At 40.5% G+C, this 13,203-nt stretch overlaps 1 protein-coding gene across 10 annotated transcripts in view; it reads right to left on the bottom strand.

Annotated features, from left to right (window-relative positions):
• Wt1 (WT1 transcription factor) overlaps positions 1–13,203 on the bottom strand; it is a 148,013-nt gene that overhangs the window by 19,585 nt on the left and 115,225 nt on the right. For 6 of the 10 annotated variants that reach the window (XM_090347932.1, XM_090347933.1, XM_090347940.1 and 3 more), the window contains 2 exons: positions 10,378–10,455; positions 9,102–9,152 (listed from right to left, as the gene is read on the bottom strand). In XM_090347932.1, coding sequence (XP_090204058.1) covers positions 9,102–9,152; positions 10,378–10,455 — 129 coding nt within the window. The remainder of the gene's footprint in view (positions 1–9,101; positions 9,153–10,377; positions 10,456–13,203) is intronic. The other 4 variants (XM_090347936.1, XM_090347938.1, XM_090347941.1 and 1 more) reach the window with 1 other exon arrangement.

Below are 13,203 nucleotides of genomic sequence, written 5' to 3'. Positions count from 1 at the left end.
TTCATTTCTGTCCTGTCTATGCATCACACATCTTATGTGTCCAGTTCCACACTACATCTAGAAGGGAAGAGCAATCACCCTGCTAGTCCTAACTTCATTTCCACCATGGAATATCTCACATTCATCCCACTAGCCTTGGTTACCAGAGTTTAGCATTCCTTGCAGGGAGCTTCCTCCTCTAATCCCAGTTGCAGGCTTCAGGGAAGAGAAGATGGTACCATTCAGACCACTACATTCTCTAGCCACATTACCCAAAACATTGTCTCTATGAAGGGCTAGGTCGCCCAAACCAAAACTGCTTCTGCCACAAGCAGAAGGAGCAGCCTGAGACAAGGACAATGAGACAGTATTATAACCGTACTGCCTCAGTTCCGGAATGCAGACAAGGGCTTCAAAAAATTCTAATACTATAACCTACACTCTACCTTAGATCTACATCCATTCTGACTGGGATTTTACTACCAGTTATAGAAAAGGCCTTACATAATGACACCTACTCTAACTGTAATCATAATGCTATAACCTATTATACTAAATCTTATTGATTTATTTTTCAAAGATATATCAGAATATGGTAACTGTGTAAGTTCTAATCCCTTCAAGTTATTACCTTTTGGACAATACTCCTTTATTCCAACCATACTATGATGGAAAGCTTTGGTAGTATTCCTCTTTTCCAAAGTTTCGTTACATCAGGCCAGGTGTTGAGGTATATGCCTGTCATCGAAGCTACTCAAGAGTTAGAGATTGGAAGAATGGAGGTTAGAGGCTAAGCCTAGGTAAAAAGAGACCTTATCTGGACACATAAACCAAGCGTGATGATTCATACCAGTAATCCCACCTACATGAAAGAGATTGGTAGGAGAATCACAGTCTGAGGTTGACCTCAGACAGATATTTAAGGCTCCATCCAAAAATTAATGAAAGCAAAGTGAATGACTCACATGATAAAGCACCTGTATAGCAACTGTGAGACTCTATGTTCAAACACTAATACTATGAAAAAGGATGGATGGATGGATGGATGGATGGGATGATGGGAGAGAGAGAAAAAGGGAGAAGGAGGGAGAGAAGATATAAATAAAGGAAGGAAGCAGAGGAAGAGAGGAGAAGGAAGAGAAAGAGACATGAAGGGTAAGAGAAGTTTCTTAGTAGTCACAGTTTTACCATCTCTTTTTGCCATGCAGCCTCGTGCTCAGCCACAGTTTAATAAGGGACACAGACTGAGTGGTTAATAGCCGACAACTCCCTTGTATAAATCAACCCATATGAACCATCAAGCTTTCCTCACCGCTTGCAATGGTACACAAACCTCAGCCAGCTGACCTTTATCCTCTTATTTCACACTCCCAGTAGAACTGAGAGACATTCTTTCATCCAGTCTCCTACAAGAGTTTGGAGGGAACACAACTTTAAAAAACAAAACAAAACAAACAAATACTGATGTTTACTGCTGCTAGTTCTCCAAAGAAGTTTTACACAGACTCACAGATCACATCAGAAGACAGTAGAAAACACTGCTACTTTGTCAGAATCCCAAGTTTAACTTAACTCACTATATTCTCAAAGCTCTATGTTCTATATGTTCTATATTCTCAAGGCTCAGCTCTGTGCCAGAGATTGCAGCTATGTCTGTCTAAGAACACAGGTCCCAAACCCACAAGACAAACGAACCCTGCATCTCATCCCATAAAGATGGAACAGGAGAGGCCAGGAGTGTGGCCTAGTGGTAGAGTGCTTGCCTAACATGCATGAAGTACTGGGTTCGATTCCTTGGTACCACATACACAGGAAAAAACAGAAGTGGTGCTATGACTCAAGAGTAGAAGGCTAGCCTTGAGAAAGCCCAAGAACAGTACCCAGGCACTGAGTTCAAGCCCCAGGACTGGAAAAAAAAACAAAAACCAATGGAGCAGGACCTGCACAGTCATGTTTTTGGAGGCTTTCACCCAACCTGTTCCCCAAGGCTCTGAAGACAGCTCTCTCCGATCTGCAGTGTCCAGCTGGACAGATAGAGGCATCTAAGTAGCAACACCACTTCTGCAACCCTCACTCTCCAAAAAGACCTTGAATTATACCAATGAGCTGGAGGTGCAGCTCCGGGGTAGAGTGTCTGCCTATCGTGCAACAAGTTCCTAGTATAGAAAGATTTCTTGTGAATTAAGCAGTTAAATGTAATTTGTGTGTAAATACCAGATTTTGAACTTAGTCTTCTTGTTTAGCTAGTGCTCTACAATCTGAGCTGTGCCTTCAGTCCAGCTTTTTGCTAGTTAATTTGAGTCTAGTCTCACAGACTTAATTGTCCAGGCTGATTTCAAAGCAAGATCCTCTAGATCTCAGCCTCCTGAGTAATTAATATTATAGGCATGAGCCACCAGAGCCTGGGTAATTTTTTATTTTGTTTTGTTTGATTTATAATATCAAAAAGAAGCAAATAAATTTAAAAAGAAAAATCCATGATGGGAAAATCTTAAGCCATGACATAAAAGTTAAGAACTTAAAACTATGAAACTAAACAAAATTCCTACTATAAAAGATTTAAAAAAAAAAAAAAAAAAAAAAAAACTTCTGACAGGAAAAAAAAAGCTACTGACAAAGCTAAGACACAAACCAGAGATGGTAATTATAGTACAGATGGCAAGAAAAAGACCTCTATAAACAAAGAACGTTTACAAACCATTATTATTACTAGGTAAACTATCCCTGCTAAAGCCAGCCCTCCACTTCCCTTTCATCTTGAATTATTCCAGCAATTCTTCCCCTCACATCATCTTCCTTTTTGTGATGGTCTGCATCAGCAAGCAAACATGGAAATTTTCTAAATATAAATAAAAGCAGAATCTCGCTTCCTTTCACCCTTTACAGCAGAACTCTGTGAAGAAGCCAATTTTATATGATGTCTCAAGTTATTCTACTCCAAAGGTCTTTCTCCAGTGCTAGGGATTGAACCCAGGGTCTCACGTAGGCCAGGTTAGCACTTTACAATGAAGGTACACCCTCAGATATAAGTATAACAGTCTCCATTATTTCTTAAGCCAGCATTTGTCAAGCCTTTTTCTCCTTCCTTCTAATCCATCCAGAAGTAACTATAGTTAATAGATAAATGTTTCCAGTATTCTGTTTTCTCTACAGATACAATACACAGCTAAACAATTTTATTTTCCTTATCTCTGGGTGGTGAGATGACAAATGACTTTGGTCCTTTCCTTTATAATGTTTTGGTACTATCTAAATTAATTTAAAAAAAAAAGATAAGCCTGGGTTCCTTTTCTGATCAAAGATGAAAGAAATAGCCATTTTCATTTTAGATAAAACAGCCAGTTTAGCTTCAAGAACACTCCATTTGTCGTTTCATTTTAAAAATAAAGAATTGGAAATAAAGTTAGAATAAATAAACTTGATTTTAGTAGAAAAACACCTACTACAATATGCAGCAGCTCCTCATTTCTGAGAAATAGTTGGGTGACTTTTCATTAGTGTACATTCTGAATTAATATTTTTCTAGCTATGATCTTTTCACGAGTAGATGACAGGGAGGGGGATAAATGGTGAGTAGACAGTCTCAGAAGGGCCAGGATAAGACTGCAGACCTGAGAAGTATAAAAGACTCCTTGGGTCACAAAGGCATCCTCCCCTGGCCTAACTTACCCCCTGCCCCTCCAGAATACAGATGCACATGCTCATCTTCTACTAACCATTCAGAACCCCCCTCAATGCCACTTCAGCACCACCACCTTCCCTGCTTGTCTTCTGAGGAACGCCCCTCACCCAGTTCTACTCCCCCATCTGAATAAATCTGTCCTTTACCCTCACATTTATGAGATGAAGTTATTTAAGACAAAATGGTTAGAAGCACACTACAGAAAACACAAACGTACAGACCCTAAAATATTTTTCAATTAGTTATTATTAAGAATATTGGTAAGGCTTAAGACTCAGAATACACCAGGAGACAGTGGCTCATGTCTATAAATCCTAGCAACTCAGGAGGTTGGGATGTGAGAATCACAGTTTAGAGCCAGCCAAAGTAGACAAAAATTCATGACTCTTATCTCCAATTAACCAACAAAAAGCTGGAAGTGGACATGTGGCTCAATGGATAGAGTGTCAGCTAAGAGCAAAAGAAAAAAATCAAGCAAGACAACAAAGCTCTGAGTTTAAGTCCCAGTGCTGGTACCATAAATAAATAAGAACTCTCCAATGCTCTATAAGTATGTACGTATGAATTTGGTTTGATCTAAAGTCAATTAATGTTTATAAAAAGAAAAGTAATACAGGAAAAGATCTAAGAATGTATGCAACCCAGTATTACATCATTATTTCATCTGAATTAATGGAGAATTTTCATTTCCTTACCTGCGTAGTTGTGTGTTGAAATGTCCTATAATTTACATAATTTAGCATTTAAATACATTAGATGGCACTCACTTTGTTCTATGTACTAAGGAGTCAGAGGCAGGAAGATCCTAGTTCATGGCCAGCCATTTCAAAATCAAACTACAAAACACAAAGGCTAGAGTACACCTCAAGTAGAGAAGTGCCCACACCCTACATTTAGTCCCCAGGACAATAAAATTTAATTACATAATTAAATACATCCAAACTGAAAATGCTAGCAGGGATGGGAGTTGAAGGAAGAGAATCAACAGAATGTAAAGACTTGAAGGAGAGAGATATCTGAATTCGTTCTCGCTAAGTAAGAAGGACAAGGGACATGACAGTGCAAGGTCTCCAGCTCCATCAATCCCAGGAGTTCTGTGAGTCCAGTTATCAGACTTTAGCAAGAACTGGATTAGGGAATGAGTAGAGTAGGGAATTATGGTAGAGTGTTTGTATCTATACTGGAGGCCCTAAATTCAATCCCAGCATTGAAAAAAATCAAATAAAAAAAACGTGATTTGGGAGAAACAACACAGCCAGAAAAGGTGCCATGCTTGGCAAAGGGGCAAAGATCACAGTAGATACTTCCTGCCTTGTGCAGGTGCATTTCCTGTTATCGATATCTTCTTCAAGTCTCTCAAAATGCTCAAGCCACTGAAGTGTCCCTTCCAAGCTTAGTCTAACCTGGGGGTCTTTGTAACTGCCAGGGGCTCTGAAGAAGTTTTTCTCCTACATCTTATAACTCACCTGTACCTCTCATTGAGAATACATCACAGGTTCTCTACAAACGTGACCTTTGAACACTTCTTTTAAATCACTCTCACCCCCAATCCCACTGTTTTATTATATCACTTGTATTGTTTCCTCCAAAATATTCCCTATATCCTGTCTGTAGTTGTATTTTATATTCTGTGTTTATTATATGTGGTATCACAGTAACGTGGTTATCTTAAGTGCTATTGCCAAAGTATAGATGAGTATCAGGGAGTAGAAATTACTCAGCAAATATCTGGCTGAGTGACTGAGTCATAGACCAATATGATGTTTCTGATGCTAGTCCTATTAAAATATTTCAAAAGAAATACCTTTTTTAACCAAAGACATTTTTTATTATCTTTACTTTAGAGCACTCTTTGGGAAACAAAAATAATTGTGTAGGTGTTGTCAACATACATGTATCAATATCAATTAAAAAATCCATCCATTTAAAAAAAAAGGAAAGAAAAAAGAACTATTTCGATGCCAGGTGCTGGTAGCTCATGCCTGTAACCCTAGCTACTCAGGAGACTGAGACCTGAAGATCAAGGTTCAAAGTCAGCCTGGACAGGAAAGTCTGTGAGACTCTAATTAATCACCAGAAAAAATGCTAGTGGTAGAGCACTGAAAGTAGTAGAGCACTAGCCTTGAGCAAAGAAGTCCAGAGACAATGCCCAGGCCCTGAGTTCAAGATCCACAACCCAAAAAGGAGGATTACAAAGAAGAGGTGGTGGTGGTGGAGGAGGTAGAAGGAGAAGTTTCAGCATCATAAATGTAGTAGTCTAAGGAGGAAATGAGCATATTTCTGCTGGGGCATTAGAAAGATACTGATGAATGCTCTCTTCCCAGGACTGCTTATGCTTTGAGAACTGCCCCCTTTCCACCTTTGCTTTGCATCTTAAACTCCAGGAGCCACTTAAAATTCAAGCCATCTGTTCTCAAGAAGTAAATCTCCTGGACGGGTACCTTATGTTCATGAGAGAAAAGGGGAAGGTGTTGTTGGGCTGTATGCTGGAGCTTCCAGCCAGAACCTCCGCTATCTCTTTTGGCACAGGTTGTGGAGGATGAGACTATGTCTAGAGGGGATTTTCTCCTGATTTGACAACTTTGGCCCTACCCAAACACACAGCTTTGCCTGACCATCCATCACTCATCATGAGGCTCCTCAGTTTTCCCTGTGAGCCTCCACAGGTCAAATACTGTGTGTTCCCCACAGTCTGTGAACTTCTTGGACCAGCACTGGAACATTCATTTTGCTCAGCATGCCTTTCACATTTCCATTGTGTTCAATTCCCACTCCCCCTACTCCGGTCCCCAGAGAGTAACTTCCTCCTTGTTTTAGTAACTTGGATCACAGTCAAGGTTGATGTGTTTCTCCATTTTGCAGGATATTTTCTTCAGAAGAGACAAAACAGAGGCCAACAGGGTAGCCGAGCCCTGTCAGCAGCCTTAGGAAGTGAGCAAGTATTAAGAATAAACCCAGAAAATGTTTTCAAACCAATGAAAGGCAGACAACAAGAGACACCATAGGCACATTTATAATGGTGGGCTAAGGCTTAGATTCCCCAGTAATTTTGTTTTCCTCCTAGGGACCCACTCTAAAAGAAATGGATTTTATTTGTTTATAGGAGAGGAAAAGGAAAGGAAAAAGTACTTCCAGCTTTCAGACTTAAATTGAAATATATTGAAATAGAAGATTGTCCTATGGGGCCGGGAGTTTGGCCTAGTGGTTAAAGTGCTTGCCTAGCATGCATGAAGACCCGGGTTCGATTCCTCGGTACCACATACATAGATAAAAAAAGCCAGAAGTGGTGCTGAGGCTCAAGTGGTAGAGCTGTAGCCTTGAGAAAGTCCAAGGACAGTGCTCAGGCCCTGAGCTCAAGCCCAGGACTGGCAAAAAAAAAAAAAAAAAAAAAAAGAAGATTGTCCTATTTGAGGTCCTGATACTAGCTCGGACCCTAACCACAAGCAGGGATTAACAAATGAGCATTAAGAGAGCACTGGTAATCCTAAACCATGCCTATAATCCTAACTCCTCCAAAGGCTGGGATCTGAGGATCAGGGTTCAAAGCTTGCTAGGGCAAAATAGGTCTATGGGGCTATTGTCTCTAAGTATACCACCCCCACCTCACAAGAAGTAGAGCTGTGTCTCAAGTGGTAGAACCCTGGCCTTGAGCAAAAAGCTCAAGGATAGCTCCCAGGCCCTGTGTTCAAAAAATAATAAATAAAATAAAGAACAATGGGCCAGGCACCGATGGCTCACACCTATACATTATGTTTTCCTCTCAGTTTACACATTCTACTTATAATCCTGTCCCCACTGCTCTCTGACACCTAATGAAAGGTGTTTCTGTGGACTTGCTTAAGATACTTCATACACTTGATTTCTTTTTTTTTTAGTAACTTTTCTAATGAAGGAAGATAATGAGTTTAGTGGCATTTAGCCTGAATTAAATGACCTTTCAATAAAGAACTGATTAGTACCTCATTTTTACAAGCAATATGGAAATTGTTTTTTTTCCTTTAAAACACAAGTCAAATCACCATTTCTCATGTCCCCATGATTTTTCTCACTATTGAGATAGATGTTTCTTACTGTTTTAGGAATGTATTTTCATTTCAGGAATCCTTTTCCAAACCAAGTTTACAGATCCATGAAAATTTGTGCAGTTTTTTTTGCCAAAGTATTCATACTTCGTGCTTCATCCTGACAATACAGCCTCTGATGCCTTAGTAAATAACAAATGTCATGTTATCTAAAGACCTTCAAAAGTATCAAAATTAGCTGAACATGGTGGTATACCCCTGTAATTCTAGTGATGTGAGAAGCAAAAGTAAGTTAATATCATTTGGAGGACCAATTCTGGGCTAAAACTTGAGACTTCCCAGAAAGTGTATGACTCCAGAGAGAGCACTTGCCTAAGGTAAGCACAAGGTCCTGAGTTCAAACTCCAATATCATGAAAAAAATTAAATAAATAGATGTATTAATACTATCTATGGAACAGTCACATTGGAATACATTTCAGGATTCCTTATGTATAATGTTTGTAATTAAAACAAACCACCCAATCCTGTATCCCAACCTAAAAGAAACATTTTAAATTGAAACACATACTGCTCACTTCTTCATGTTCCATCTGTTGTTAACATTTCATCTGATAGTTATTAATGCTAAGTAGAAGCCAAAGAAAAGATCTAGAAGGAAAGGGTGGGACCCAAAAGCCAAGAAATGGGAAGGAAATTGAAAGTACATAGAAAGAGAGAATGCTAAAACTGTCAGCAGGCTCTTGGATGGAAATGGCACATGAAAAACAATTCCAAGCACTGAGAGCTTTTTATTCTTTTGGATCCAGAGAGAGGAAGTAGAGATCTGGATAAAATAGCAGAAAACTTGGGGGAGGAGGTAGGGAAAAGGGATATACCAGTCAAATCTTGAAGGATGAAAAGCTACTCTGTTGATCAGTGAAAAAGAATCCAAAGAAACAAGACTGACCCAAGAAAGGAAGAAAGATGGGAGCTGATTCTGGTGTTTAAACAGAGGAAATAAAATTCAAAGAAAGAGCCACAGAAATGCTCCCAGGATGTTTAGAAATGGAGTGGGGAATGAGAAGTCTTCAAAAAGTCTGGCTACAAATTTAGGTAAGTTGTCCTGGGAAATTTAAAGTCTTGACTGATCTAAAAGCAATGTGTTTAATGCCACCACTTGAGTGTTTTTGAACCCTTCACAAAGAATTAAGCAAAGTTTCTGCTGCATAATTTTTTTTCAAAAAAATGTTTTCCAGGGTTGTGTTGATGAAAAACCATACCAATTCCATGTGACCCACAGCATGTTTACAATAAACAAGAGGTAGGGGGGAGAGGAAGGACAGATTTTTCCCATCCCTCAAATGCTACCCTGATTACCCACATCAGCCCTAACTCCTGCATGCCCAGATATTAATTAACAAGGCCATGTCCACTCACTTGCTCTGCCCTTCTGTCCATTTCACTGAGCTGGAGCTCCCAGCAGCAACTCTAGAAGAGAAGAAGAGGTGGGGGTGGGGAATGGAGCATGCATGGCTCTGGAAAGCCCCCCAGGCCCCAGAATCTAATGAGAAGCCACGAAATACACAGAGACACAACGCTAGCAGACAAGAGTATGGAACAAAGTCCCTGATCACACTAGAACCAGTGGGAGGGAGGGGGAGAGGGGAAGGCATCACAAAGACTAGACAGAGCTTGAGCATTGGACTCCACTTTGAACTTAGACTACCAGATGTACCATGTAAAAGGATTTGGCCTTGGAAAATGACCTAACTCGGGATTTTGTTTAGTCCCCTGTAAAATAGTAGCTACGCTTCAGTAGTCTAATACAAAGATAAAGTGACCTAGAGAAGCACCTGGTGTGCTGTTGGCACACCATGGGTGTGACATCCAACTGCCATCTCCTCTGACTAGTGAAAAACTAAAGGTGAGTTCACTCACCATTGAAAGCCAGCCCCTCCTTTTCTGCCTTCCTTTTTTCCTTCCTCCCTCCCTCCCTCCTTTTCTTCCTTCCTTCCTTCTTCCCTTCCTTCTTTCTTTCCTGCCTCCTCCTCCTTCCTTCCTTCTCCACTTTCCCCTCCTTCCTTCCTCTCTTCCTCCCTCCTTCTCCCCTTCCCCATCCCTTGCTTCGTTTCTTCCTTATTTCCTTCCTTCCTGACCTCCTGCCTGCCTTCCCTCCTTCCCTCATTGTACAGATACAAAGAGAAGCCTCTGCTCCAGGTCAACAACTCTCTTCTCCCTATAGTGGTCATATATCACGTGTGAGCAAATACTGTTGCTTGCAACAAGAGTCAGCATGTCTAGCTTTGGGTTATTCAAATCATCATCACACAGGTATAAATTTGGATCCCGGACCTTGTACGTGCAAAGCATTTCTTGATAAGATAATGTAATGGTTAACATCTGCGATAGCACTGGCAAAACATAAACGTTAAATGAAATTACATGGACACAACATCTGTGAAGAATTCTAAAACATTCAGCAAGAAAAGGCTCAGTATTCCCAATGCTTTAAACCGAAAAAAAAATCCCCTATTTAAATTTTTGAAAATTTGACACTGAACATAATCCATGAAGTAGGTAAACGAGCATCATAATGCTCCAGAAAGCGAGGCTCTTTTTTTGGTACTGTACTACCTCCACAAGTCAGTAAGTACCTGGAAATTGGTTTGAACAGATGCACATAATTTGAAGGGCAATGGAGTAAAGAGCTTACCCCTTTAAGGTGGCTCCAAGGTTCATCTGATTCCAGGTCATGCATTCCAGCTGGGAAGTCATTTGGTATAAGTTGTCACTGTTGGAAAAAAATCCAAAACTAAAAATACACAAACAAATACATGAACACACACACATTCAACTGTTTCTTTCAGGCTAGTGGTGGCTCAAGCCTATAATACTATCTACTCAGGAGGCTGAGATCTGAGAATCATAATTAAAGCCAGCCCAGGCCAGCAAGTCTAAGGGACTCTTATCTGTCATAAGCTACTCAGAAAAGTAGCTCTGTGCTCAAGTGGCAAAGTTCTAGCCTTGAGCCAAAGAAACCTAGGAACAGAGCCTAGGCACTGACTTCAAGCTCCAGGATAAGCACCAGAAAAGAAAGAAAAATGGAGTTAACTGGGCACCAGTGACTCCTACCTGTAATCCTACCTACTCAGGAGGCTGAGATCTGAGGACTGAGGGTCCAAGCCAGCCTGGGCAGAAAAGTCTCTAAGCTTTTTATCTCCAATTAACCACCAAACCATCAGAAGTAGAGTTGGAGCTCAAGTGATAAGAGTGCCAGCCTAGAGCAAAAATGCTAAATAACAGAACCTAGACCCTGAGTGCAAGCCCCAGGACTGGCACCAAAGAAAAAGCAACAGAGTTTTACTTTGTCTTTACAAGCCACCACATTTTTCAGAATAATAGAACAAATGTGTCTGAAATGATATTCAGTTCATCCCATAGACCTCTACACAGTTACTCACTTCCCATACAGCAGAAAAGATTTTAAGAGTATTTAGATTAAAATTTAAAAAAAAAGTGTAAGCCAGCCATGGCACCACATGCCTATAATCCCAGTATGCAAGAGGATCTCAAGCTTAAGCCAGCAAGTTTTCCACAGTGAGTTTAAAACTAATTCAGGCTATATAGTAAAGCCAGTAAAGAAAAAAATAGAAAGAGAAAGAAAGGGGGAGGGAGGGTTGGAGGGAAGGAGAGAGGGGGGGAAGGAGGGAAGGAGGGAAGGAGGAAACGAGGAAGGAAGGAAGGAAGGAAGGAAGGAAGGAAGGAAGGAAAGAGAGAGGGAGGGGAGAAGAAAAGAAGTGAATGAAAACACGGTGTTTCTGAGAATGCAAACTTTGACAAGAGGGTAAGGGATATGAGACTTTGAAAGACAGCACAGGATGGATAACTCAACATTAAAGTTAAAAGCCTGAAACTGAGAGTAAAAAGGCATCAGATTAATTATTCATGAAAAGGCTATTAAGTTGTTTTAATCAAAAGGATAAATATCTTGTGGAGTATGAGGGCCTGAAAAGTCACAACATGATGGGTGATGGATGGGCTGATTCCAAAGGCTGTGACACGCAGAAGATGACAATAAAATCTGTGCATAGCTGAAAGAATTTCTCTCTACAGGATTTATAATCCTGTATGAGTCAAGTACAATTTGGATCTCCCCACCCCCCACACCCAGGCCAGTACCCCCCACCCAAGGCCAGACACTGGCAGCTCACTGCCTGTAATCCTATCTCCTCAGGAGGCTGAGATCTAAGGGTCCTGACTTGAAGACAGTCCCTGCAGAAAATGCTGTGGTATTATCTCCAATTAACCAGCAAAAAGCTGGAATTCAAGTGGTAGAGGACCAGCCTTGAGTAGATAGCTAAGGGAGAAGGCCCAGGCCCTGAGTTCAAGCCATGGTACTGGAGATTAGGTAGGTAGATAGATAGATAGATAGATAGATAGATAGATAGATAGATATGCAATTATTTACATTAAAACCCCAAAGGAGAAAATACAACACTATATACAACAACCAAAAGCTATCGTTCTCCCTTTATTTATCTTACTTCTAGCAAATAAGCACACAAATCAATTACTACACATCTTCAAAACCATCAAGCTCTACAAGGAATAAATTTAGACTTGATCTTTGTTGTTGTTGCTGCCAGTCCTGGGCTTAAACTCAGGGCCTGAGCACCATCCTTGGGCTTTCTCAAAGCTAGAGCTCGACCACTTGAGCCACAGCACCATTTCTGGCTTTTTCTATGTATGTGGTACCAAGGAATCAAACCTGGGTCTTCAGTGCATGCTAGGCAAGCACTCTACCACTAGGCCAAACTCCCAGCCCCTAGACCGGATCTTAAATGGTTAATTATGAAATCTGAAATGCCAGATATTGATGGTTCTTCTGGGACCCTTTGGTTTTTAAACACATCACAGAGAGCATGTTCACTCTATCCTCATGGCAGACGTGAAAGGAGGTAAGAAATAATCAGTATCTAGTGTGTGATATCAGATCAGGAATCCCGGGCAGTCTCCATCTTGTGGCATTCCTTTCTGTTGCTTTATTGACAAAAAACAAGAGAAATTTTTAATTCAGAGAGGGTCTTGTTCAGCCAACTAAACTAGGAACTTGGTAGGGGAGGGAACTTGAGAGAAATTACAGCAACTGGGAAGAAATGAATACCGTGTAATGTCTTGACATACCTTGATAAATCATGGTACAGTCTACTTGACTCTCATATAATCACTCTGAAAATTATTTAGAACTCCTGTGTCAGGTATACAGGATAAGAAGGAAATGGGATCCAGGAGGGAATTTTGCATATGAAAAGTGAAGTGACTTCAAACTCCAAATATGTGTAGGTTCATTAGTCAGTGAATATCTGGACCCCATCATTCATCCTGTGTCTGTTGGTTATTATGCTACTACAATATCCTTCATATCAATGAAAAAAAAAAATGACCCTCTTTCCCTGCAGCTTCCAGATTTGCAGCAGCAGCAGCAGCAGCCCGTGCTGGTCTGTGCCACTACATTTCGCAATTCCACAAATTCTTGCTG

Source organism: Megascapheus bottae, chromosome 16, assembly GCF_031878675.1.
Source record: "Megascapheus bottae isolate mThoBot1 chromosome 16, mThoBot2.hap1, whole genome shotgun sequence".
NCBI lineage: Eukaryota > Metazoa > Chordata > Mammalia > Rodentia > Geomyidae > Megascapheus > Megascapheus bottae.
The sequence above is the reverse complement of the archived record's forward strand: the minus strand, read 5'-3'. Positions and strand labels throughout refer to the sequence as shown.